The sequence below is a fragment of the Brachypodium distachyon genome, chromosome 4 (genome assembly GCF_000005505.3).
Source record: "Brachypodium distachyon strain Bd21 chromosome 4, Brachypodium_distachyon_v3.0, whole genome shotgun sequence".
Taxonomy (NCBI): domain Eukaryota; kingdom Viridiplantae; phylum Streptophyta; class Magnoliopsida; order Poales; family Poaceae; genus Brachypodium; species Brachypodium distachyon.
Window position 1 is genome coordinate 849,646 of NC_016134.3, and position 26,410 is coordinate 876,055.

Consider the following 26,410-nt stretch of genomic DNA (forward strand, 5'->3'; position numbering starts at 1 on the left):
GCAAAACATTATCAAGCGACCACAACAATTCATTTTTCCTCTAGCTTTATGTTTTTATCCGTGCAGGACACCATCAGTTTGTTGAAAAGTATCCCTAGGGCACGAGATAGCGAACTAACATTGGTTTCATCGCTATTTCGTCGAGTTTTGATGGTTTATTCGGAACACACACAACATTAAGAGAATGACTCATTTTTCATCGACCCTCTAATTTCTTTTTCCGGACCATCAACCGTGTCTAGCTAGTTAAATTTCAGCAAATATATCATATACTCCCTCCGTACCAAAATAAGTCATATACAAATTCACGTCACTTATTTTGGAATGGTCAGATTTGTATAGATTCATATACAAATTCACGTACCTATTTTGGAACGGTTGGATTTGTATAGATTCATATACAAAGTCACGTCACTTATTTTGGGACGGAGGGAGTGAATTGAGCAAATTTTTAGAAATTCCACAAATAGAGAGTTTACTCCGACATTGGGTCGACATTATCCACGAAGAGAGTACATCCCCTTCTTTTGTTAAACAAAATTAACACCAATCTTTCACCGTCGGTACAAGATCCGACGGCTCCTGTAATCCTGTTAACGAGAAAAGACAGCACGAAAGCCAAGAACCAACACCAAATCTTATCCGGGAAAAATCATCAACCAAAATTAAGAGATTCTGCATTTAGCGGTAGTAACTTACTCCGTAACAAACGGGCAGCTAATTATCCAAACAAAATCTTCTCTGTTTTTTCCTGTCTCCTACTAGTAATTTTTTTCATGTTAGTTAATTAATTAAAGCCAGTAAGGAAATAAAATTCGGACAGCAAAGCGAGGCCGGCCGGTGGGCCCCACCCACCCTGGAAAATCAATTTAATTACGAAATTACGGAAACACCCTCGTCTTGTCCGCCTTATTAATAAACTTCTTCCTCACTCGCCTTCTTCCCCCTCCTCCGTCCGCTGCATCTCTCCTCGTATATTCTTCTTCTTCTTCTTCTTCCTCGAACGCGTCCCAATCTCCAACGAACTCCCCGAATCCCGACCGCGCCCGACACAAATCCGCCCGCCCCGCCCCTATTCCGCCGCCAAAATCCGGTTTTCCCCCGATCCGGCCTTCTTGCGCGGCGTTTTTTTCGAGTCTGGGATTTTCTGTTTCGATTCGGTGCGCCGGAGGTTTCTGCCCGGGTAAGGCGGAGCTTTGCGTTGCAGGGGAAGAGTGTGTGTGGGGTGCTTTGAGGCTCGTTGATGTTGGAGATGCGGTGGCCGTGGCCGCCGGCGGCGAGGAAGTTCAGAGTCCGACTGGTGGTGCGGCGGGCGGAGGGCCTGTTGTGTCCTCCCCCTGTGCCCCCTGCGGCGGATGCGGCGGCGAAGGTGGCGGTGGAGGTGAAGTGGAAGGGCCCCAAGGCGAGGTGGAAGGGCCTCCGGGTGTGCCGCAACCGCACGCGCCTGGAGGCCCCGGCGCCGGTGGTGGTGGATGACGACGATGGCGGCGCTGATGCCGCGCCGGCCCCGGCGGCGGTGGTGGCGTGGGAGGAGGAGTTCGAGGACGTGGTGACGCTCACGGCGACGTCGTACCGCAAGGCCGCCGCGTTCCACCCATGGGACCTCTCCTTCTCCGTCCTCAATGTGAGCACACTCCCCTCGCCATATGGTTTCCCCGGCTGTTCTTGTGTAAAACAGAGTAATAATTTTGATATGGTTTCGGTATTTTTTTTTTAATTTAATTTGATCGATGGGTTTGTTGTTGGAGTATTTTTTTCTATCTGCTTTTGATTTGATTGGGTCGTTGGATTAAGTTTACCATGGGTGTGTTGAATTATTCTTGTTTGGGTTATTTTTTAGCATTTCAATCCGGTCATAGTGATGGTGAAAGATTTGACTTTTGCATTGAAAAGGTCAGTCTTGTTGGTTATTTGTTGAAAATGATAACCTATTTGAATTCGTTGGGATCTTGCCTTTAAGGGGGGGAAAACTAAGGCAGACAAACTGAAGCTTTAACACTTTAACAGAATTACATAATTAAATTTGATGATACCTCCTTTTCCCCTGCAAAATGTATAAGGAGGGTGGTTGCAAAATGTATGAGGAGGATGGTTGGTGCTGATTTTTATTTCAGTTTTTTGCGATGATTGAATGATTAGCTTAGCCTCGTTTTGCCCTTTTGTTGCTGCTGTGATGATTGGGCTGTGTCGATAATAAGGATACCGGTTGTTATGGCTAGACCAGGGAGTTATTTGGAGTCTCCAAATCGATAGCTCTATTGAAATTTTGAGTAGCTTCTACTCAGCTAGCATAAGCTAGGTTTCAGGTTTGGTATAAGAACGGGATGTCGGCAAAACAGCAAGTGTGCATAATTATACTCCCATTGCTTGGGAAACACAGAAGAAAATGGAGGTCATAAATTTATCAGGCTTGTTGTTTCTTCGGAAACTCAGGAGAAATTGGACTATCCTAAATTTATTAGGCTTATTGTCCTTGTCTTGCCAACTGGTCCTTTGTGAGCCTTCAGACATACACAAAAGCAATAAAAAAAAGCTGACGCTGTTAACTTCGATGTCGCATTTGTTTCAACCAGTTTGTGATTGGTGGAATTTCCATTTTGTCGTGTTGTTTGCCTTGGGCATTTTGGTGATTTACCATTGTAGTAATTGTTTTGAGTACGTTGTGTAATTGGTAACGGCTTTAGCGAGAGTTTGTAACTGTCACGCAATTATCAGGCAAAAGAATGGAGAGATAAATTTGGGCAATTATAGCCTTTACTGTACTTCTTCATGTGCAGACGTTAATTCATATGTAGAAGGCTACCAGTTTTTCCAAGTTAAACAAGAATATAATGGAATGTATTGAACCTTTTGCATTTTCTTTTACTTGGTTTGTCCGAATGAATTTCTGGACTTCAATATGACCTCCCCTTGGTTTGTTTTCGCTGTTGCAGGATTCAAATAAAGGGTCAAAGAGTGAATTCATTCTGGGAACTGCGTCACTGAACCTGGCAAATTATACCTCGTCTCCTGAAGAGGAAGTCGAGATTATCCTCCCATTGTCGGTGCCCAATGGTGCACCTGAGTCTGCCCCGTCACTTCATGTATGTTGCACTCTAGACCAGTGAGGCCTTCTTGTCAATATTCTGCTGCTATAGACCAGTTTGTGACTTACTGTCATTTTTTTTCCAGCTCACTCTGAGCTTGGTGGAAGTAAGACTTCCTCAACAATTGCCCGATGCTTCACAGCGTTCTGTTGCTACTACCCCATTATCACCTTCCTCTGGTGATTCTGTTCCTTCTGGAAAAGATGAGCTTTCTGTCATTAAAGCTGGGCTGAGAAAGGTGAAAATCATCACAGATCTTGTGTCTACACGGAGGTCCAAGAAGGCTAACAGAGAGGATGACAACAGCGATAAGTATGTTCATAGTGATGGTGCCGAATACCCTTGCGCTATTGACTCTGATGATGATCTAGATGATAGGCAGAGGGATGATGACTTAGGGGGTTCAACTGTCAGGAAGTCCTTCAGCTATGGTTCGCTGCAGTCTGTGAATTATGCTGGTGGCCTCTTTTATGCACATGCAAAGATTGATGGAGAGCATGAGGATTGGATATATTACAGTCACCGAAAATCTGATGCCAGCTATCATGCAGAGAAAGAGCCATCATCCTCTGCTGAGGAGCATACCACCATAGTTATTCGGCGAAAAAGGAGCATACTTCCGTGGAGGAAGGTCAAACTGCCGAAGAAAGGGGAACCGTTATTGAAGAATAAGAATGGAGAAGAGGGAGGTGATGACATTGACTTTGATCGCCGGTTACTAACCTCTTCCGATGAATCTGTTTCGGAGGTGATTATTTTCTTTCATATCTTAAAAAAGTATTATTGAATTTCATTTTTTTTTACTGTCGTCATTGTTGGATGCTTATTGATGGTATATTATCTTTCTTTACTTCCAGGGATCACATGGCTCTGTTACGAGTATGGAGTCAGTATTTGGTGATGACAATTTTGTAGTGGGGAACTGGGAGTCAAAGGAAGTACTTAGTCGTGATGGCCAGTTGAAGCTTTCCACCAAGGTGTTCTTTGCATCGATAGACCAGAGGAGTGAACGGGCTGCGGGGGAAAGCGCCTGCACTGCACTCGTGGCTGTCATTGCGGACTGGTTTCAAGCAAACCAGGAGCTGATGCCAATCCGCTCACAGTTTGACAGCCTCATCCGAGAAGGGTCTCTAGAGTGGAGGAAGCTTTGTGAGATTGAGAGCTATAGAGAGCGCTTCCCGGACAAGCACTTTGATCTTGAAACGGTACTTCATGCCAAGATCCGCCCACTCACAGTTGCTCCTAACAAGTCATTTATTGGGTTCTTCCATCCTGAAAGTACCGAGGATGTCAGTGGATTTGACTTCCTTGATGGTGCAATGTCATTCGATAACATCTGGGAAGAGATCAGCCGAGCAGCGGAATGTTCCACTGAAAAACCTACTCTATATATTGTCAGCTGGAACGACCACTTTTTTGTTCTGATGGTTGAGGCCGATGCGTATTACATCATTGACACACTTGGTGAGAGGCTTTATGAAGGTTGCAACCAGGCATACATCTTGAAGTTTGACGATGACACCACAATTCACAGAGTGCCTGCTGAAAATAAGGAAGCCAACCCTGATTCCGGTGGTCGCCACAAGGATTCTTCAGAAAGCTCCTCCACAGAGCAGGACAGCGGAACTGATAGTGAGGAGACTGCACTCGTGCTGAAGGGTAAGGAGGCATGCAAGGAGTACATCAAGAGCTTCTTGGCGGCCATCCCAATCCGTGAGCTGCAGGCTGACATAAAGAAGGGTCTAATGGCATCAACACCGCTGCACCACCGCCTCCAGATTGAGTTCCATTACACCGAATCGTGCCCCAGAGAGATCACCCTCCCCACTCCATCCCCTGCCATCGAAGCCCCCTTTGAGTTTTCCTGGCCCGAACCGCCGCCTGCCATGGAGGTTGTCTTAACACCTGCAGTTGCCGTTGTATAGTCGTCATGACTGCCGAGACCTAATCAAACTGTCCGCTCTCCCAAAGTTTAACATACAGATAGCCTCTTTTTCAGGGCAAATCCTGAAGCGAACCAGATCGAAGATTTGGCTTCGTCTCGAGTTTGCGCTGTTTGCTGTCTAATTAAGATGAACTGACTAGTATAGGTAACCGAACTCCCCAGTCCTTTGGGGTGTGTGTGTGTTTTCTCCTTGATCTTCTCTTCCAGGCTCTGGGAGCTTTCATTTTGTAAAGAAAGAGAAAAAGGCTGTTTGCTCCTACCTATCCTGAATTGAGTTGTGCTGGACCTGTAATCCTTAGTGTTAATTAATTAATTATGTCTTTGTTCCTGACATATGTTCCTATTGCTATGATCTTACAACTTTCCAGTTTCACAAAAATTGGATTCAAGAAAGTAGGTATGCAGTATGCATCATCTAAATGGGATTGCTGCAAAAAAAAAATGCATTGCACGAGTTAAGTGACAGATGAGTTAATCATGTTCTGAGCATGACAGAATCCCTGGATAATAAGCAGTTCCATGTCTGCATCAGTGCAAAGATTTGTCTGGACTCTATAGCCCCTCTCCTGTCAGCCCCTGCTTTTCCGGCGCTTGATGGGCACTGATCAGATCCACCACAAGCAAGCAAAGCACAGAGAAATATTTTTGGATGAGTGTGACAGATGAGCAGCTGCCCATTGGGTGGCAAGTGTAGATGCATTGTGTTCATCATGTGTATACATGACAGGTCAAACTTTCTTATTTCCAGTGTATTATACTTTTATTGCAAGTGTTAGTTGGCATCACCTTTTCTTTGGGTCAACTCTGACCTTTGCATGTGCAAATGAATAAATTGATTAAGCTAAAAAAAGCATAAATTGATTTAAGCAAGTGGCATGGCATCATGGTCTACCGACTGCATTTGTAAGTTTAAGGGTAGAACTTTTACAGCCATATGGCTCCAAACTTTGAGTATAATCACATCATGCTCATATGGCCTTCTTCTCAACTCTCCGGCCCTATTGGGAACGCGAGGAAAATCATCATTTCTCTCTAAAAAAAAAGGATCCAGTTTGTTTAAAACTCGTATGGAAATTCATGGTATCTACGAACCGGGCCAAAAAAGGACACACCTACTGCAATTGAAAGAGAGCCGGAAAATTGAGAGGTTTACCAACCAAAACACAATGTGGAGTACCCTACCAATTCATGACACTCAAATTAAGGGCCTGGAGGCCAGGTCAGGTACTACTTGTTCTTCTGTCACGCAGGCATTGAAGGGCTGAAAAGGGTGTAGTCCTTCCCTTTTTGTTGTTGACCAATGTGTTTGGGTGTACTCAGATCAATTGGCCCAGAGAAGTTTCCAATTTTCAATGGGTCCAGTTCTGTTCAACAGTTATATACCTGTTATGTGCTGTCAATTTTTTAAAGTAGAATATATATATATACCTATTGTGCCCTGCCACCTGTTCCTGCTCCTTTCCCAAACTCATTTTAGAAACTGCATATCTAATCATTCCATCACCTGCAAGAATAGTTCATCACCACCATCAAACATCCTTACCATGGCAATATATGCAGTTGACATTAAAGAAAAAGAAGAGACAAGGAGAATCCAACAGAAACATCTGGAATTATTCTGGGAAAGAAGACTTCTGCATCCTGCCTGGAAGATATATATTGAGAGCCAAGCTGAACACATGGTCCAAATCTGGAACACAAAAATACAGTGATAGTATGCTACTATTATATAATCAATAGAGCAATAATTTGCAGGGCATGTTTGAATTCCTGACTCAAAAGCGGCATGAAAAAAACATTACATTATGTTTTCAGTGAAAACCTTTTTGCTGGTGTTCTTTTAGTGAAAACCTGCTAGAGGCCCAAAGCTCAGAAAAGGCCCGTGATTGAGAGAGACATAGGGCCAGGCTGCTTGGGCTGGATGCGGGCTATCACTAGAAACACGATCTTTCACAACCCGGCCCATTCGTAAGAACAGCCCAGCCCAATAAAGCACCAGAGCATCGAAAGCAGATACTCTCCTAAAAAAGCACCCAAAATTACAGGCGAGGGAGCGAGATCGACACGTGGCATCCCATCCCGTTGTTGTGTCTTATCCACGCCGAGGTTGCCACGTGCTGCCCCGGACTCGGGTCCTGATGACACTTGGGACCGAAACCTCCCGTACATCCGGCCCCACGTGTCAGCATCGCCCTCACAGCGCCCCACAACGAAAAGCCTCGTGCGGATGGACGGACTCCAACGGGGGGGGGGGGGGGGGGATGCTTCCAATCCAGTTTTGTCCCCTCGTGCGTCCGTTCCGCGCAGGCCCCACCTGGCAGAGCTCCTCTCCCATAGCCCCCTGCACCCGGTCACACGTACACCAACGTTCTAGAAAGGCCCCCACGAGCGACGCACGGGTTCGCCCGTGGACCACTCCCACGGCCGACTCCCCACCGTTCATTTGCGACCGACGGCAGCCACTCACCCGCTCCCTCCCACGCCCACTGACATCCAAGCCCCGGCGTCCTACTCTGCGCCCTTGAGTCCACAAGTCAGCGAGGGGTGTGTAAGATCGAACAGGGAAGAGCGCGTGGGTGTGGGGGAGCGGGGTATTTTATTGCGACTCTTTTATCAAGCTTTTATTAGCGTCAGCTGCTGATTAAACGTCGCCAAAGAAATCCGAATAGATAGAGATATGAGGGATGGTATAAAAACACCAAGGTCCCCCACGAGTCCTTCGCTCCCCGTATATATTCCTCTCTCTCCCTTCTTCCTCGCGCTGCGCGTGCTTTGCTTGTTTGAGAGCAGGAATCCAAAACTCGAAACCAAGCCCCCATGGCTCCCACCGGCGTCGAGCAGCAGCAGGAGGTGGTCACCGTCGACATGCCCACACCCGAGGGATGGGCCAAGAAGGTTTGCGGCCCCTTGCTCCTACACGTTGTTCCGTATTTAAGATTTTTATTTACTTAGCTTTACTTCGCTTTGTGCTATGTATGCTTGGTGATTGATTGCCTCGGAATTGGGGCTGGTCCGGGGTAGGAATTCGTGACCCCGTGCGGTGTCCTGGGCGAATTCGAGGCTAATTCTAGGGTTCCCCGAGGCTAGGTTAGGTTTGGCGTGTTCGAGCTAGCAAATTCCCGCGTGCGTTGGCTGGATTTCTAGGGTTTGCGAGCCAGATGGGCTTGGTAAGCTAAGCCACTCCTCGGGTTGGGGTGCTCGTGGCCGTCTTGCTCGGGCTCGGCTCCCCTGGAGCTCGGAAATGTGTGGTCGGAGATGTCTTGTTGTGGTCAGGGCGTGCCTTGTCGTTGGTTGGTGAGTTGTGCTTCCTCCCCTTTTCGGGGTTCCTGGAGCAGGAGTTTGGTGTCCCTGACATCTATCAGGATTCAGGATGGCAATGGGTACGAAACCCGCCGGGTAGTGCCCGCCTAAATCCGTTCCCGTGAGCCTGATCGCAGCCCGTTCCCAAACCCGTCCCCGCTAACGGGTTTCATTTTTTTCCCGTCCCCGTCCCCATCGGGTTTTTCAACCCCGTCGGGGAACCCGAACCCGTGAGAATACACAACAAATCCAGGAAAAAACAGCGCATAACGACACAAAAACATCCCGTTTTAACAGTACAAAATAGTATGATGACAACGCGACATAGAGGGTGTGGGCGTGGCGTGCCATGGAGGAAGCGACTGAGCGAGAGCGAGTAAGCGCGGAGAGAGTGGGCGGCTCGAAATGTTGGTAGAATGGTGGCTAGGGATTTGGGGGAGTGAATTAGGGTTAGAAACATGTTATATACTTAAGGTTTTCTGTAGGATAAGATGAACTGGGCCATGTATATGAGCTATATCATATTTTTCGTGAAATCCATCGGGTATCAGGTTCGGGGAGTGCGGGACCGGGTTTCACTTTTGACCCATGAACAAACCAGTGGGGATTAGATTTGTCCCAAACCCGTCCCCTAATGGGGTAAAAACCCGCGGGGACACGGGTTTTGGGGCCCATTGCCATCTTGAATTAGGATGTCCCAGGGCTTGGGAGTGGGGTGCTCTAGGACTGGGCTGGGCTGATTCTTCCCAAATCTGGAGCGGACTGCTGCTCTCTAGTTGGAGATTTCCGAGCTGAGGAACTTATTAGCTCATCAATGGATCTGTTTATCTTGGTTCGACTCGCTGAATTTTCTATTAGACCACGGAAGCATCCAGAATGTACTGAATACCTCAGGCAGCGAATTTGGCTGTTTCTCTAGCATGTTTTGTTTGTATTTGTGCTAGGCAACGGACATTGTGTGCTTTTTGGCTGGACAATACTGACACATGTTAAGTCTGTTTGGGTACTCATGTACCCTGGAAAAGTTTCTTGTGGCTTGAGAATCATTTCGTGATATCATTGGACACCTGTTAAGTATGTTTAAGTACTCTGTATGTTATCATAATTAATTTGTCAGGTAGGCTAGTGAGTTAATTCTTATTATTAATTTTAAATTGTGCATGTCTTTTCGTAATATCATTGTGCCATGTTGCGGTAGCATGGGTAAGGCACAAATCTTGTTAGGACATACTATGGTGGCCAAACTTGTCTTGATGGGCTTGCAGTGTTTGTATCACGTATATGCCAAATTTGTGTTCAAAGGATGCTTTCGTCGATTCCGGGGTTAGAAATTGAATGTTGACATCTTCTCAGGCATATATTTCATTCCTTTTTCATTATCTGTGCATATTTTGTGTACTAGGCCGTCAACTAACATCCTCTCTTTCCTAATATTGCAGTTTACTCTCGAGAGAGCTGGAAGATATGAGGTCATTTTTGTTTCACCAACTGGAGTGGAAATTAAGAACAAGAGCCAGCTGAACCAGTATCTCAAGGCAAACCCTGGGGGCCCTGCGTCATCGGAGTTTGATTGGGGAACTGGTAGATGCCTTTCTGTTCCCTTCATTATGCTGTTAGATAACTATAGACTCTAGATGTACGTAGTAGAAATGTCTATGGTTGCAAAAGTCCGATTCGATAATCTTAAAATGCTTTGCGAGCAGGTGAGACCCCAAGGCGTTCTTCTCTGATTAGTGAGAAAGTGAAGGTTTTTGATAGCCCTGAAGGTGAAAAGATCCCAAAGCGTAGCAGAAAGGGCAAACAAGAGAAAAAGGAGGAGGCTGAAACTGAAGAAGGAAAAGCTGCTGAGACTGGCAAGGAAGCCCCTGAAGCTGACAAGGAGGCCCCTGAAGCTGAAGCTGGCAAGGAGGGCTCCTAGTGAAGATGCTATAAAGAGCACAGATGCGGAGATGAAGCTTGTAGAAGAGGCAAATGATGCTGCAAAAACTGACAGTCTAGAGATGAAGCCTGTTGAAGAGGTGAAAACTGCTCCCAGTGAAGATGCAGGAAAGACTGAAGATTCTGCAGTCAAGGTTGACGTGCCTGCTCCTGATGCTGTTCTTGCGCTAGCCGAAGAGAAAAAGGCGGCTGCAAAGCAAGCTGAAAATGATGGCAAAGAGGAACTAGCCCCTCCAACTGAGAACTCACTTGCTACTGCTGCTCCTGAAGCCAAAGCTGAAGCTGCTGCCCCAGTAGAGAGCTCTGCGCCCGTAGATGGCCAGCCGGCTGCCGCCGTCAACAACGGACAGATGTCGCCAGGCGTGAACTGCACCTGAAGCAGCAGCTAGCCGGCCCCCGTCCTCGTAGAATCATCATTTGCATCTTGCATTTGCATAGTCTGGTAAGAGCATGTTAATTTGGTAGCCAGTACTCTGACGCTGCTGGGTTGACAAAAACAACCGGTAAGTACTTAGGCTAGCTCTGCGTTTTTAGTTATCTTCCCCGTGTCATCGTCGTGGTCGTCATCTGTTTATCTAATTTGGTAAAAACCTCAATTGATCTTAGGGACACATATATGTATACCGTTGCATTTCGCGTATGTCTGTGGCTATACTTGGCTGTATTGTTTTTTTTTTAGACAATCAACGGGGGAAAAGATTTCCCACCTGAATATATTACTTCAAGAGAGTAGAAATTACAGCGGGACGAGAAATAGTCACGCCACGGACCGGCTGCTATTTCCTGCTGTATTGTGAGTGCTGCATACATATACCCTCACCCAAAAGTGTCTACTAGTAAAGCTTTTCCATCAAGAAAAACGACTAGCTAATATTTTGGTTGCCAAGATTAATTTGTCGAGAAAATGTATCAGAGTCGTTGATAGACCATTGTGTTTTTCCGATAGAGTTGGTCCTAGATGGATCATTGATTGCCTTATTGGCTTATCAATTACTCTGACAATCAATACTTACACTCCGGGGTCAAACGAGTTGAAAATCAATCAGTCAATGGTTCGTGGATGGCTGGCGGCGTGCGAAACCATACTGCACGACCCATGGAAATTAAACGGAGTATATGCATGGGTGGACGATCCATTAATGCACGCTGGCACTCGTTCTTGTTCGACGGAACGCAGCAGCAGCGCTGGTTTCAATTTCTTTTGACCGAGATTAAACCAGAGCAAGGGTTTATAGTATTTCCAATTGATCCAAGCTGAGAGCAACAGGAGGCTTAATTAATCGGTTGACAAAGTGAGAAATAATGTGTTGTACAAATTAAGAGGAATTAAGAATGGTGGGTCTTGATATATCTCTGCAGGCTAGTAGACTAGAGCATAGCTAGACACTCTCTTGGCACGCAGAATTGGCGTGAGACGATCGATCGTTCATTTGGTTGCGGCTGTCGTCGTCGTCGACGGCTCCGTGCGGCGGCAGACGGGGCATGTGGGGCGGCGGCGCAGCCACTGGTCGACGCATCCCCGGTGGAACGCGTGGCGGCACCAGGGGAGCCGCCGCAGCTCGTCGCCGTCCTCGTACTCCCCCAGGCACACCGCGCAGCCAGCTCCTCCTCCGCCTTCTTCCACGTCGTCATCGTCTTCCTTGCCTCCGGCGCCGCCCTCGCCGTCTTTCTTGCCTCTGGAGTACGGCGGCGGCTTGTGGTACACGGAGGTCGGGTAAGCCGCCAGCACGGCCTCGTCGACCCCCGGCCGCCGCCCGAGCTCCACGTCGTCGTTGACGGCGCCGTGCGACGACGACGAAGAGCGGCGGCTGTTGGAGTTGGACCAGATGAAGGTGGCGAAGGAGATCGCTACCAGCGCCACCATGGCCGCGCCGATCAGCACCACGTCGTCCGACATCTCGCTCTCTTTCGCTAGCTAACAAATTAACTTGGTACTACAAGAACAAGGTCCTGACCTGACGGACGATGTATATAGATTGGTGCACGCGGGACACTGGATTTGACTGCACTCCCCCGGATTCTTACATGAACGGTGAATTAGTACAAGTAAACTCTGCTGTACTTCTAAGTCTAAAATTAATGTCCGGGTGTTCCTCTAAAAGAAAATGGGTTTCTGTCTGGCAGGATCGCATATATGCATCAGTTGTTCCTGCGAGAAGAGCATCCGTTGGTTTTTGAAGGAGCCATGAATTGAGCTAACATGGTTTGAACAAATACAATGGATGAAAGGTGGATGCAGGAGCTAATAAGCCGCCGACTGGTTTTGACGGGTTGGAACTTTTTTATATAAAAAACCCAAGTTGCGTAAGAAACGGGGTTAATTGTGTGAAAAACCTGGAACCAAGCCGCCCGTTTCGTCAGCCGGGACGGATGTTGGAGACCAACGACAGAGTGCAAATGCAAGCATATCCAATACAAATTGGTCCTGCATTTGTACAGGAATTTGAATAGCTGGTGTTCACAAAAGGGACAATTATGCCCGTGCCCAACACACACCAGCGCTGGGACTGACCTCCCTCGATGTTCCGAATTGAACAAGCCACACAGAATCGTCGCGTCAAAGACGCCGCGCGCCGTTAAGGTCTGCTAGAGAGAGATGCACCGGGACAATTATTGTAGAAGAATAGAGAGAGATGCAACACTGAATGTTGTATTGATCATCGGTGTGAGTACAATTTGTACTCATACATGTACACGTTTCCAACTGCCTATACAAGCACTACTCACATCGTGCTATGAACTGCTATACAAGCTGGTGTCATCGCATGCTCCAACACTCCGCCTCAGTCTTAGCATACATGTACACTGCTGACACATTGTCACAGCACACCAGTACGGTGGCCTTTGGAATGTGGCAGCCAAGCTCTCGCAGCAGCTCGCGGATCCAGCAGCGCATTCGGCGACTGCGTTGGCAATAGCCCGATACTCCGCCTCGGCGCTTGAACGAGATACAGTGGGCTGTCTCTTGGATGACCACGAGATCACAGAGTCGCCGATGTAGACGCGGTAGCCGGAAGTCGACCGGCGGGTGTCCGGGCAACCTGCCCAGTCTGCGTGGGAGTACGCCATGACGTCGGTCGTCGAGGAAGCCGCCAGATGTAGACCCAGGTGCGTGGTGCCACGAATGTAGCGCAAAATCCGCTTCACCAAGGCAAGGCGAGCATCCCGTGGCTCGTGCATGTGGAGGCACGCTTGCTGCACCGGATATGACAAGTCCGGGTCGAGTCATCGTGAGGTATTGCAGAGCTCCCACCAAGCTGCGGTAAGACGAGCAGTCGTCCAGAGGAGCCCCATCTTGGGAAGACAGCTTGCTGTGGGTGTCGATCGGCGTGGAGGCCGGCTTGCACTTTGTCATGCCGGCGCGCTCCAGAACGTCCTCGGCGTACCGTTGCTGGCTCAGGAAGAAGCCACGAGGCGTGCGGGTGACCTGCATCCCGAGGAAGTAGTGGAGGTCGCCCAGATCCTTCATGGCGAACTCAGCGTGCAGAAGCTTGCTGGCGTGGGCGATGAACTCCGTGGACGATGTCGTCGACGTACAGTAGGAGGAAGCAGGTGTCGCCTCCCCGCCTGAGTGTGAAGAGCGAGTTGTCGGCGCGGGACGGGATGAAGCCGATGGAGCGCACGAACGCGGCGAACCGCTGGAACCAGGCGCGGGGCGCCTGCTTGAGCCCGTACAGGGACTTGTCAGGGTGGCAGACGAAGTCCGGGTGCGCAGCATCGACGAAGCCGGCAGTACACTTCCTCTTGGAGCACGCCGTGGAGAAGGACGTCCATGCATCTGGTGCAGAGGCCACTGACGGGAGGCTGCCACGGTCAGAACAGTGCGACGTCGTAGTCGATGTCGGGGCGCTGAGTGAAGCCGCGGACAACCCAGCGGGCCTTGTAGCGATCGAGGGAGCCGTCCTCGCGCATCTTGTGGCGAAACACCCATTTTCCTGTCACAATGTTAGCTCGAGATGGCCGAGGAACAAGCTGCCAAGTGTGATTAGACTGCAGCGCGTCGAATTCCTCTTGCATAGCCTGACGCCAATGGGGATCTCGAAGTGCAGCATGTACAGAGGATGGCAGTGGTGGCAGTCAGGCTGTCCAAGTGGCGCTTGGGCAGAAAGATCCCATCGCGAGCCCTGGTGATCATCCGGTGCTGTAGAGGAGCTGGCGTGGCGGAAGGTTCTGCCGCGGCAGGGGAGGCTGCAGGCGACGCAAGAGAGGGAGTTGCCGGGATGGCTGACGCAAGAGAGGGAGTTGCCGGGAAGGTCTAGTCCTTCCCTTTTTGTTGTTGACCAAATTGGTTTGTGTGTACTCAGATCAATTGGCCCAGAGAAGTTTCCAATTTTCAATGGGTCCAGTTCTGTTCAACAGTTATATACCTGTTGTGTGCTGTCAATTATTTGACCCATGAACACAGAGGAATTAAGAATGGTGGGTCTTGATATATCTCTACAGCATAGACACTCTCTTGGCACGCAGCATTGGCGTGAGACGATCGGTCGTTCATTTGGTTGCTGCTGTCGTCGTCGTCGACGGCTCCGTGCTGCGGCAGACGGGGCATGTGGGGCGGCGGCGCCCTTCTCTTCGTCGTCGTCCCCATCTCGGGCGGCTGCCAGCTGCTTCGCGCGGTACACCGAGGTCGGGTACGCCGCCAGCCGCCCGAGCTCCACGTCGATCCCGATGGCGCCGTGCGACGACGAAGACGAAGAGCGGCGGCTGTTGGAGTCGGACTTGGACCAGATGAAGGTGGCGAAGGAGATGGCCACCAGCGCCGTCATGGCCGCGCCGATCGCTCTCTTTCGCTAGTACAAGAACAAAGGTCCTGACGGACGGTGTATATACACGCACACGCACACGCACACGCTTTAATTTGCCCCGCTGCCTTTAGATTGGTGCACGCGGGACACTGGATTTGACTGCACTCCAGCGAGCGGCTGTTGGAGTTGGACCAGATGAAGCTGGCCACCAGCGCCGCCATAGCCGCCGACTGGTTTTGAAGACCGCCCGTTTTGTCAGCCGGGCCGGCGTTGGAGACCAACAAGTGTACGCTCCCCTCCCGCATCTCACCCCTCGCGCCGCACCAGACACCGCCTCCTCCTCTCCTCCGCGCCTGCCCCCTCCACCTTGCAGCGTGAGTAGCCAGCCCTCTTGCTCCCCGTGTCCCCTCCTCCAAAACCCTAGCCTGTCTTCCGGTGTCAGTGGTGCTGACCAGCAGGAGCTTACGTATGTTTCCTCGGTGCGCGTGCAGATCTGAAGGAGATCGCGTTGGTGGTCGAGGCAGGGCCGCTGACCAAGGAGGTACGCCGGATCTCCCGCGTCGCCCTCCGCCGCCGCCTCGCCGCCCGCGACGTCGCGGCCTTCCTTGCCTTTGCGCTAGCCCCTTCCTCCGAAGCCTTCACCCGCCTCTCCCCCCTCCTTCCCAAGGTATTCTCAGTACACCACTTATGCCTGAATCTGATGGCCAAATCAAAGGATTATGACATGCGGCTGTATGTCTATTTTGTTTGTATTGGCTGCGTAAGGACGCAATATATCTTTCTGGATTGCCTGGCTTAATTATTACAAGAAAATGGGAACTCAATAGTATAGATTGCCTTTGCAAAGCAACTATTACTGCATGGTGATGCAATGCAAGCCTTGAGTAACATTATGTTTTGTAATTGAGTTTCACTATTCAAGTTTATGCCATACCAGGTTCCATCTCTTCTGTTGCTTAATTTATACTTGATAATCTTGGGAGTCGGTGTGTGGAAGTTAAAACTTGTTTCGTTTGGTGTTGTATATGTCAAAAAAATAAACTGGATATGTTCAGATTTTTTTGACATTCCTACGGTATTTCTTTTTTAGGAAGATGGGAGTGAAATGGATGTTGATGCAGCAGCTCCGGCGGAGTGAAATATACTCTTCTATTTCTTGGTAGATTTCTTTATGTGATAAAAATCTGATACCGCAAGTTAAAAATATTTTAAGAATTAAGAGGTTCTATATTTAAATTTTAACTACAGGAATAAACAACAAATAAGATATAAAAAATTATCAAAGAGTAAGAAATTTGTGTCAGTATTTTTTTTGATGGGACAATGCTATATAATTTTCAAAAGGTATTATTGTGTTTGAGAGAGTAAAATATCAAGAAAATCTTTGGAAGAAACCTTTTTAAAGAGATGTTTCGTGCTCGTCAAAGAAGAGCAAAGAAAGAAAGTTTTGATGCATGTCTTTGAGTATATCATTTTATTTTCTTGTCCCCTTGCAACGCACGGACATTTCGGCTATATCACAAAAGGAAAAATTATATATGTCCGTGCCAACACACACACACACGAGCGCTGCGACTAATTTAACCTCCCTCGATGTTCCTAACTAGCCATCAAAATCGTTGTGTCCAAGACACTGCGCGTCATTCCTATATTACCGGCCACTGCCACGTCGACATTGGTCAAAAGTAAGGTCAAAATCCCAATCAGCCTTAAAACCACACTAAACCCACCACGTCAGACAGTGAATTCTCGAGAAAAAAAAAAGATTTGAGAATTGAACTAGAGGCGGGACTTTGTGGGATCCCGTTTGCACCTTTACCCGTGGTCCATAGCACAAACAGAGATCGAAACGAAATTTTCTCATTTGATTTCAACAAAATACATAACCGCCTCCTAGAAGAAAAAAAAAGCTAAAGAGGAACGAAGAAGAAAGAAGAGGAATTGGAGAGAGATAGGCGTGCATACATACATATACAACAATTCTATCAGTCTACTCTACACGTATATACGGCGAGCGGAACGTACAAACGTACAATACGTACGTACGCCGTATTCTGCCGCTCTGCGCGCTATCCAAATGGTCACCACATCTCTCTACAGGACCACCAGAGTTTCTTGGCTGCATGCATGCATTGCTGACGCAGCCATGACGAACGTCGTCTGTTGAAGAATGTGGTCATCAGCTAGGATTTGCTTGCGCTAGCGGCGGCGGCGGCGTGCGGCAGACGGGGCACGTGGGGCGGCGGCGCAGCCACTGGTCGACGCAGCCCCGGTGGAACGCGTGGCGGCACCCGGGCAGCCGCCGCAGCTCGTCGCCGTCCTCGTACTCCCCCAGGCACACCGCGCAGCTCCTCGCGCCGTCCACGTCATCGTCGTCTTCCTCGCCTCCGGCGGCCTTCTCTTTGTCGTCGCCGCCGCCTTCGTCCCCGTCTCCGGCGGCGGCCTTCTTCGCGGTGCAGTACACGGAGGTCGGGTACGTCGCCAGGGCGGCCTCGTCGACCCCGGCACCCCGCCGGCGCCGCCCGAGCTCCACGTCGTCTTGGCCGCCGTCGGTCCGGCCCCGGCGGCGGTTGGAGCAGAAGAAGGTGACGGCGGAGAGCGCCACCAGCGCCGCCATGGACGCCCCGATCAGCACCACGTCCTTGGACATCAATCCAAGCTCTCTAGCTAATTATTCTCTCGATGTCTCTTTCTCTCTTCTAACAAATTATACAAGCAAGATCGAACACAACAGACATCGATCTGAAGACAGTGCTCTCCTCTGCATATATACACACCCCCGGCCCCTGCTTTGAGATCCGTGCACGCCGCGGCCCTCGCTCACCTCCAACCTCTGCCGTCCATCACGAACGAACAAAAAAAATAAAATTTGCTGTTAATTAAATTCCTCCTGTCAATTCGTTGCTTGTCCTGCGAAACGATCTTCATGATCACGTATCTTGGTTTTCTAGCAGCAAGTGACATTCCTTCTTGGACTTGGGACCTTTCTCTCCAATTTTTTAACCCTCAATTTCTTGCGTCGCAGCTTTTAATTTCCCTAAAAAACGGCCTGCAGAATTTTCCGGCAGTAAAGAATATGGTGCCGTCTAGTGTCGTGGGCGTGCATGTCGAGCTAACGGAATCGCGACAGGTGAAAAACTGAAAAATGGCTGGAGAATTCGCCCACAGGGGTGAATACAATAAGTGTAGGTGATCAGGACGGCAAAGTCCGTGTGTGCTTGATTAGTTAATTGATTGATTAGAACTAGTACTGGTGCTAATGATGTTGCGCATGAGATGATCCCTCGATCCTTAACTTGGCCTGGCAGGTTTGCACATTCATTGTTTCCTGGGAGAGGAGGATTCTGGTCGGCGACCAGTATTTTGATCCCCTATTCAAATGATCAACGGAAAAACGTTGCTAGCAATGTTCGCCCTTTGGTCTTAAAGAGTGAACCATCATTTGGCACGTGCACGCGAGCAAGTAATGGATTGAGAGTGTACGCGTGTTAATTTGAAGTCCGGTCAAGCAGACGAGAGCAGTGTTTCAGGCTCAATTATTATTATTTTTGAGAGAATTTGAGGCTTAATTATTATGGTTAAGAGTCACGGACGAATTAAGTTCAGATACGTACGTCGTGCGTTGGATGATTGGGACAAATCACAAATTGTTAGTTGGGCGAGTAGCAGGTCTTTGGGTTGCTATGGCCTATGGGTGCCGCCGTACTAGCAAATTTTAATTTGTGTGGCACTTCCATGATTATCAACATACAGAAATTCCAGCAAACACGCGTGGCAGAGTGACTGCTTCCTCTGGGCCCGCTTTGCATAGGCTGCTCCTCCTGGTGGACGACGACGACCTCCCTGTCCGTGGGCCCCACTTGGCAGACTGTTCAGCGGAAAGGTCAAAAGAGAAAAAGCTCAAAGGCGTAGGCCTCGGTCCCTTGTATCCATGACACAAAGGCCCCGGTCCTTTTCCAATAATCGTCATTGCTGTAGCAAAACTCAGCAGCCCACGGAGTTTGACTTTTGCATGTGCCACGTGTGTTTAACTCGTTGCATAATACTCTCTCCGTTCCATAATTTTTGTCAAAATATTACATGTATCTAGACATTTTTTAGAAATATATACATCCATCTTTAACCAAATTTGAGACAAGAGTTAAGAAACGGAGGTATTAATTTATTGTCCTCTAGCTCGTTTTTTGTTTGGAATGTTATGAAATTTGCGTTTGGTTTCCAATGTTCGGGATGGTTGGCTTTCTAGCTTCTCGGGTGAAATGAGACGACCCTTAAGTCAGCTTTCTAGCTTCGCTGGTGAAATGAGACGACCCGTGGTCTAACACATTCTTTCATCATTCACATATAAACCGACCCCTTTGAAGTAGTTAAGCCTTATCATTCAGTTGCTTAATGTCCTGTCGGTTTTGTAAAAAAGATGAGAAAAACAAAATTTGCCATGGTCGGGAGCAGGAGGTGTGACTTTACAAATGCCAGTTGGTCAACTCTGGCAAACCCCTCTACTCGTACTATTCGTGTGACTCGTGCCCCTTTGATTGGCTACTGAAGTTCTCCCACTACTTGGAGTTGCATGGGTTTGATTGTAAATAAAGATTATACGTACCATTGTTCCTATGAACCAAAAATCTCTATTTAAATTTATACAGTATATAAAACCAAACAGTCTAAATAGAGTCAAACAATACGATGCCCCTAGCGTGATGCTAATTTATCCAACCTTGTTGTAATGAATAATCAGTTAACTCATGGTTCAAATCCCGTGCCAAGCCGACAAATAGTCATCGATCCTGTCCAACATTTTGCTTTTGAACATATCTAAATCATTAACGATGTTATACATCAAAGGGAAAAAATACTTTAATTAAAAAAATGAATTTTGGTTGTAGAGGTACATCTTTTTTGCTGTTTTTTGGATTTTAGGGGCCGTTTGGATTACGCCTGAGCAAGCCCTGCCAAAATTTGGCACGCCAACGATTTGGCAGAGAAATCTGCCGCCACCGTTCCGCCAGCACGCGGGCGCAAAAACAGAACGCGGTGACCAAATAATTGGTGTGGTTGCAAATTCTTGTCCTGATCCAAACGGAAAACGACCAAAAAATTGGTCGGGCGAGCCAGGGTTGCAATCCAAATACACCCTTACTAGTTGCAACTCAGAAGGTATCTTCGCTGAAAAAGGAAGAACTTCGAGGACCTGCACAGAAAATGCACTCTGCAGCTGCCAAGTGCCCCCAACAGCAACAGCTCTCTTTTGTTTTCTTCCCCAAAAAGAAATTCCCCAGAAGCGAATAGAAATCTGCCCCCCCACAACAGCACTGAAGAACTCGGGGCCGAGAAGAAAAAAAAAATCAGAGAGCAGAAGCTCGAGCTCAGCAGAAATCCGAGCCCAAGCCAGCGGACAGGAGATCGAGGCGGCGATTCCGGCCTCCCCGCGCCTGCCCAGGTGAAGCAGTTCATCCCCATCCCTCCCTCTCCCTCACTCCCATTCCGGGGAACCGGCGGTTGGTTGGTTTCTGCTCTAGGTCCAGTCCCGCGTGAGTTTGAGGAGCTAGCTGATTCGGTTTCCCGAGCTGGGCGGCGCTGCAGTTCTTGGGAGCCAGTTTAGTTTGGTTCTGGGAAGAGCAACCGCTTGGCAGCCAGCACGATTCGTCTCCAGGCTGCGTCGTTCCATGATTTTGGGCCCCCCATTTTGGGGGAACTTTTTGCGTGGGTTTGGATTGGATTGGTCTCTGTAGAATTCGCATTCGCCCTGTTAGTGGTTATCTTATTAGGATTTTGCTCACATTCTGCGAGTCTGGAGTTCTCAAGGTTGGACCTTTTTTCTTACCCTGTTTCTACCGCATTTTGTTTTCTTGGAAGTTAGGTATTGACCCGGTTAAAACATCTGGAGTTTAGCTGCTGATTAATGTGAGCCGTGGAGTTTTAGACCTAATCGGTGTGCATGTTTACCAAAAAAAGTCACCGATCTCTTGCAAGAATTTGTATGGAGTGTTAGCGAAGCTGTCCTTGTCAGTCAGATAATCATTGCTTCACTTCACCTGTTGTTATGTTCAGTGCAAAATGTCGTGCAGTTTTGGAGCAAATGGCGTCAATATGTGCATTTGCATTACTTGATGCCCCTCTTTGCTCGCTGGGTGGCATATCAAGTTGTTAGGTAGTTTAGCTGTACTAGTCAGTCGGTTTGATAAGTCGGTGTAGTTACTTCCTTATGTTCTTTCTTAGTGATGTTTTTAATGGCAGTTCTGCCTTAAATAGCTCAAACAACTTTCTCTTAAAACAATAGCTCTCAAACAAGTCGTACCGGTGATGCATTTTCTCCATAACTGTTGCTGCATTGCTCGACTTCATACTTCATTTGACAATGATGCTAATGATGTGCAGGTGTTAGCTGACTGATCTAGAAGGGGAAAGGGGCCAGCATGGGTATTTCATCAAAGTGGATTAAATCACTTGTTGGGATCAAAAAGCATGGAAAGACTGAAAATGCCGAAAGCAGCAAAGAGGTAATCACAATTTGCTTTCCCCTTTTTATTTGCTTAAAACGGAAATAACCAGTCTTGCAAGGAAGTAGAGAGAAGAAAAGCGAGTTCGATGCACTAGCAGGGAACCTGCTGGTAACAAATACTTACGAGCACCTTATCCTAACATCTTACAATCATACGGAGGTAATCAACTCCTACCAAAACACAGCAAAAAGGACTAAAAGCAAAGCGACGACCTAGTAAGCCAGCATTCTCATAAAAAGGGTATTCACTATGGTTGGGTATTGTGATAGTGAATGGTTTTTTAGCATGTAATACTTTGCTTATGTGGTTCCGCACTTGTCCTTTCATGAGCGTAAATAACATCCATTTGGATCTTGTCTCGTCCTGTCCAAACTCGAGGAATCTTCAAGAGTGATGAAGAAATATATGACTTACTAAAACTCACTGGAAGCCAGACAGTTCCGTTATTATTGTCATGTCTTTATCATCCGAAGTCCTTTTAAGGGTTGTACCTCCACTACTCTGTTCCACTGTCAGAACTCTGAAGTGTCAATGAGTCCTTTGGTCTTTATCTTTCTGTGCATAGACGTTGCTTAAGTCCTTGTGTTGCTAGTTGTTATACTGTCAAGAATCATCATGCTTCTGTCGTCTTCACAGTTCACACACAGGAAAATTTAGCAAATGCTAGAACTAAGTTGTTGACCAACTAACCAGTTCCACATATAATTTGAAATATTCTACATTGTGTCTCTTATTTGTTAGCACATGAATTGTTAACCTCAGTTTACTGTCACTGATATTTCTTGCTTTCTAATAAAGTTCGAGGCAAGTCTTCCTGTCAAATTTACTGCAAAATGAAATAGTTTGCAAGGTTACCGTTTTATTTAGCTATTGATGTACGAATTGTACAAGAACAGCAGAGTATCAAATACAATCTGCCGCTTGTATGGTATCGTATGCTGAGGTTGATAGTGTGGCCAGTGAGGTGAAATGCATTATCTACGCTTCAGATCCTAATCAACAGAACTGTATCATTATACTTTGTCGCCATCGTCCTTAAATTTTGGTTTGCTACTTCCACACATTTCTCTGTTAAATATTATCTTCAATTGTGGCAATATTGCTTTAAGACTAATGCTTTGTGGTTATTGTAGAGGTGCTCTTCTGATCAGTTGCTACACAAACGGAAGCATTCCATGGATACTGAGGGCGCCCTTGCTATCGCAGAACTCACAGGGCAAACTGAACCATTGGCTAGTGACATCAATACACAGCCAATATTACATACCAACTCCTCACCCAGCATGCATCTTCAAGATTCTCACTCTGAACTAGATACAGAGGAGCATCAGGCTGCAACAGTTATTCAGTCAGCCTTTCGATCATTCTTGGTATTATATTCTATCAATGGTTACCATTTTGTTACTGATAATTAGGAAAAAGAAACATATAAATATTGCATTGGAAAAGTCTAATGATCCAACTCAGCGCTTTTTCTTTATTCCCGTAACTTGTCCAACAAGGGAACTGTCACAAATCGTGGTAGTGTTAATGTTAGTTTGATATTGAATGACATGAATGACAAATGGTAATGAATTCATGCAAACCCAGCTCCTGGCCAAGAAGAGATGACTATGCTCCCGCCCTTCAAAACATTGAAAGGCGCCTAAGGCTAGAATAAGAAATTATATTTTGTGGTTGTTTTACGATTCAGGCCTAAGTGCTAAACACCTACCCAATTAACTCATAATTTATGTTTTAGGGCTAATCCAGTCAGATATACACCCAGGTGAAGAGTTGCAAAATAAGCAATACCTTTTTGGGAAATAAATAAGTAGAAAAGCAATAACTTGGAAAGGACAATTTTGTTATTGTTCCTCACTTCTCAGGCATTCTTTGATGTTATGTGATTTAGAGCACTTCAATTTTTTGGCTTGCTCTACCAGGCTAGGCGGGCATTACGGGCATTAAAGGGATTAGTTAGGCTCCAGGCTCTCGTTAGGGGTCATGCTGTACGGAAGCAAGCAGCAGAAACACTTCAGTGTATGGAAGCACTGGTAAAGGCTCAAGCTCGTGTCAGAGCAAGACAAGTCCGTGTTTCTTTAGAAAATCAAGTGACCCAGAATAAGGCTCCTGAACAAAATCTTCACGACGATCATGCTCGAGAAATTGAGGTATGATATAGGCTATTTTCAAAATATGATTGTTATATACTCCCTCCGCTCCATAAAGATTGGCACGGATTTGAACTAGAGCTAATTCAAATCCGTGCCAATCTTTATGGAACGGAGGGCTAGTTCAAATCCGTGCCAATCTTTATGGAACGGAGGGAGTACTTATGTTGAGATTTAAGTTTTTACCCCATGGAAAAAAAGAGAATCAGATTTTTGCGCATTTAGTCCAGAATGTGCTCATTAATTGCAGAGATTACGAAATGTCTAGCAGCTGGGCTTGAAACATGAGTAACACCTGATATGTTTATTTCCATGTTTACATAAAAATGACATGCAGGAACGCTGGTGTGACGGCATTGGCTCAGTGGAAGAAATGAAAGCTAAAGCATTGAAGAGGCAAGAAGCTGCCGCTAAGCGGGAAAGAGCAATGGCATATGCTTTGACACATCAGGTAACTTCGGGTGATGACTCTGCCATAAATATGTGGACAGTGTTAGAAGCCTTGATGCTTTTCCTTTATGGTAAAATTAGTTTTGAGGGTGGGTAATGGTGTGCAGGGTTCTTTTACTGCTTAATTATTTTGTGTGTTGTTGGAAGGTTCATGCGGAGAACTTGTAATCAATACTGAATCACTGATTATCTGGCTTTTCCCCCCCTCGAATACGTATTGCTTGCTCTCTCTGGCTTGAGAAAGGGATTAGGTTGTTGTGCACAATCGCAAATTTTATTTCTACTTTTGGTCCAGGGGCTGGCTTGGTCTAGTGAGTGGTGACGTCCATATGTTTTTTCAGTGAAGCAGACGAACAAATGGTGTAATACTAAGTTGGCAATGCAAGATGTGCTAATTCATATAGTTCTTTTCGCAGCGGCAAGCAGGTTCCAGGAAACAGAAAGCAGCAACTGTCCAGGGGCTTGAGGAGGATGAAAACCAATGGGGGCGGAACTGGCTAGAGAGGTGGATGGCTGCACGCCCGTGGGAGAACAGGTTACTCGACAGTAATGCCAAAGAGAGTATCCCAATTGGTGACGACAAGCAGGCTGAGGAAAATGAGGCCAACAATGTAATCAGACCGAAAGGAAAAGTCCCTGTTTCGAGCATTCACTCCAGTGGTTCAAGCCAGAAGAAAGGTGCAACACACAAGAAGTCACATTCTGATGTAAGTGGCTCTTCATCAGGGCAATCTGCGACTGTGCTACCCACTACTTCTTTGGGATCATCCAAGCTAAAACCGAAGCCATTGGATCAGACCTCTGAGGAAGTCAACTCTGAACCTTCAAATCTGGTTTCCCGTTCCACAAGCAATCCGAAAGAAAGGCCTGCACAAGTTAATGCACCAATCAAGAAGCGACTATCCCTTCCGAACAATGGTAAATGATCTACATTATTTTGCCAGTTAACTCCCCTGTACTGACCACTCATATAGAGAAAATTAAGCCACTCTGAACTGTATCTGTCACAAGTTAATTCATTAATAGTTTGTATGCATTTGAACAAAGTATTAAAGTCATACTGATTACATGTGTGCAGCAGCAACTGCTGGCCGGGGAATAGGAAAAGGCCCAGTCAACAGCAGTCAGAGGTCCATCAGTTCCAAGAACACTGCGAAAGGAGCATCCAAACAGCGACCAAACCCTGCTAGCACGACCGTGAAGCGAGTCCAGGCACAGGCCTGAGAATCCAGTCACTCCCATTTCATTCTCAGACTTTTCTTGGTATGGCAATGCCCTTTGTCATGTGTGTTGTTGAATCTGTGTATATAAACCAAGCAATAAATCCCGCATCTAGATTTCTGCCATGTTTCATGCTCAGGTCGTGTGATATTACCATCTTGTTATAACATTTTCTCACGGTTCTGTTATCTACCGTTCTGTGTGTTATCTTCCAGCTACTCCACCCAAACAACTGAAGAGGCAAGTGCTTGTATGCGCAAGAGCTGTGTACATTCTTGTACATTCTTCAGTATAAGAAAACCATGCTTTGCTATTTCATCATGACATGCTCTTCAGCATCAATGGTGTTTTGTTTTCGAAAAGATCAATGGTGGTTTTTTTCCCCGAAAAGATCAATGGTGGTTTGGTACTATGGAAGTATGGGTATCTCCACATATATGTAATTTGCTCTCTGCTTTCATGGAAAGTTCCCCCAGATTCTTCTCAAGAAATTGTATAAGCGCAATGTGTTACATGCTTGAGCATTGTGTATGATGAAAGTGATGCCTTTTGCAAAGTGGGATTATATGATGGATCTCCAGGTGCAATCATGCAGCACCAAAGCAGCCTCCTTTGCAGGTTCTCTTTAATTTGGGCTCAACTGACAACTGAAAGCCACCACCTTGCTTGGAAATGCTTAGGATAATAACATGTTAATTTGGCAATCAAAGCTATCCATTTATTTATTTTTAGTGAAGTTTATGATGCAAGCAATAAAGTGACATCGAACCTACTTTTTTTTTCTTTTCTTTCTCCTGGTCGTTGGAAGGTCAACGTCTAGGAGAGTAATATTCTTGACTTGATTTATGCCAAGTATAGTATTCATGGGGCTGAAAAATCAGTCTGGACATACTCATAATATTCTGAGGTAGCATCATCCAACATTTGTGGCTATTCACTTCCTTGTCGTTGTTTATCAGACAGGTGGACCCCAACACACATTTAAAAGTCAAATCACACAAACCAAATTCGCCCTCCTTTTTTTTGTTCTTATTCTTCTCTTGGCACTATATATATATATATATGCTTT

At 46.9% G+C, this 26,410-nt stretch overlaps 4 protein-coding genes, 1 long non-coding RNA gene and 1 pseudogene across 7 annotated transcripts; 4 read left to right on the forward strand and 2 right to left on the reverse strand.

The window, feature by feature from the left end:
* Positions 1–934: 934 nt before the first annotated feature.
* On the forward strand, positions 935–5,364 carry LOC100830462. The gene is made up of 4 exons (XM_003577210.3): positions 935–1,624; positions 2,934–3,083; positions 3,172–3,834; positions 3,944–5,364. Exons 1-4 carry the CDS (start codon positions 1,244–1,246, stop codon positions 5,009–5,011), a joined length of 2,262 nt encoding a protein of 753 aa, XP_003577258.1. The 5' UTR covers positions 935–1,243; the 3' UTR covers positions 5,012–5,364.
* A 2,484-nt stretch (positions 5,365–7,848) lies between these two features.
* LOC100834862 lies at positions 7,849–10,646 on the forward strand (annotated as a pseudogene).
* A 2,356-nt stretch (positions 10,647–13,002) lies between these two features.
* LOC106866650 (uncharacterized mitochondrial protein AtMg00810-like) lies at positions 13,003–13,738 on the reverse strand. Its single transcript, XM_014902236.1, has 2 exons — positions 13,523–13,738; positions 13,003–13,464 (listed from the first exon to the last, which is right to left on the reverse strand). The coding sequence occupies exons 1-2, from the start codon at positions 13,736–13,738 to the stop codon at positions 13,003–13,005; spliced, it is 678 nt and encodes a 225-aa protein (XP_014757722.1).
* Positions 13,739–15,181: 1,443 nt separating this feature from the next.
* LOC106866800 lies at positions 15,182–16,149 on the forward strand. Its single transcript, XR_001407673.2, has 3 exons — positions 15,182–15,388; positions 15,506–15,681; positions 16,105–16,149. It is a non-coding gene; the product is annotated as an uncharacterized LOC106866800 (long non-coding RNA).
* Positions 16,150–16,850: 701 nt separating this feature from the next.
* On the reverse strand, positions 16,851–17,735 carry LOC112268890 (E3 ubiquitin-protein ligase EL5-like). The gene has a single exon (XM_024455153.1). It carries the CDS (start codon positions 17,662–17,664, stop codon positions 17,194–17,196), a length of 471 nt encoding a protein of 156 aa, XP_024310921.1. The 5' UTR covers positions 17,665–17,735; the 3' UTR covers positions 16,851–17,193.
* A 2,540-nt stretch (positions 17,736–20,275) lies between these two features.
* Positions 20,276–25,862, forward strand: LOC100834544 (protein IQ-DOMAIN 1). 3 transcript variants are annotated; one of them, XM_024455017.1, is made up of 8 exons: positions 20,277–20,454; positions 21,393–21,514; positions 22,651–22,887; positions 23,443–23,670; positions 24,008–24,121; positions 24,537–25,038; positions 25,199–25,383; positions 25,557–25,862. In XM_024455017.1, exons 2-7 carry the CDS (start codon positions 21,431–21,433, stop codon positions 25,342–25,344), a joined length of 1,311 nt encoding a protein of 436 aa, XP_024310785.1. In that variant the 5' UTR covers positions 20,277–20,454; positions 21,393–21,430; the 3' UTR covers positions 25,345–25,383; positions 25,557–25,862. The 3 variants fall into 3 exon arrangements, with proteins under 3 accessions (XP_010236999.1, XP_024310785.1, XP_003577271.1); XM_010238697.3 differs by having other exon boundaries at positions 20,276–20,454; positions 25,202–25,853; XM_003577223.4 differs by having other exon boundaries at positions 20,278–20,454; positions 25,199–25,853.
* Positions 25,863–26,410: the final 548 nt, after the last annotated feature.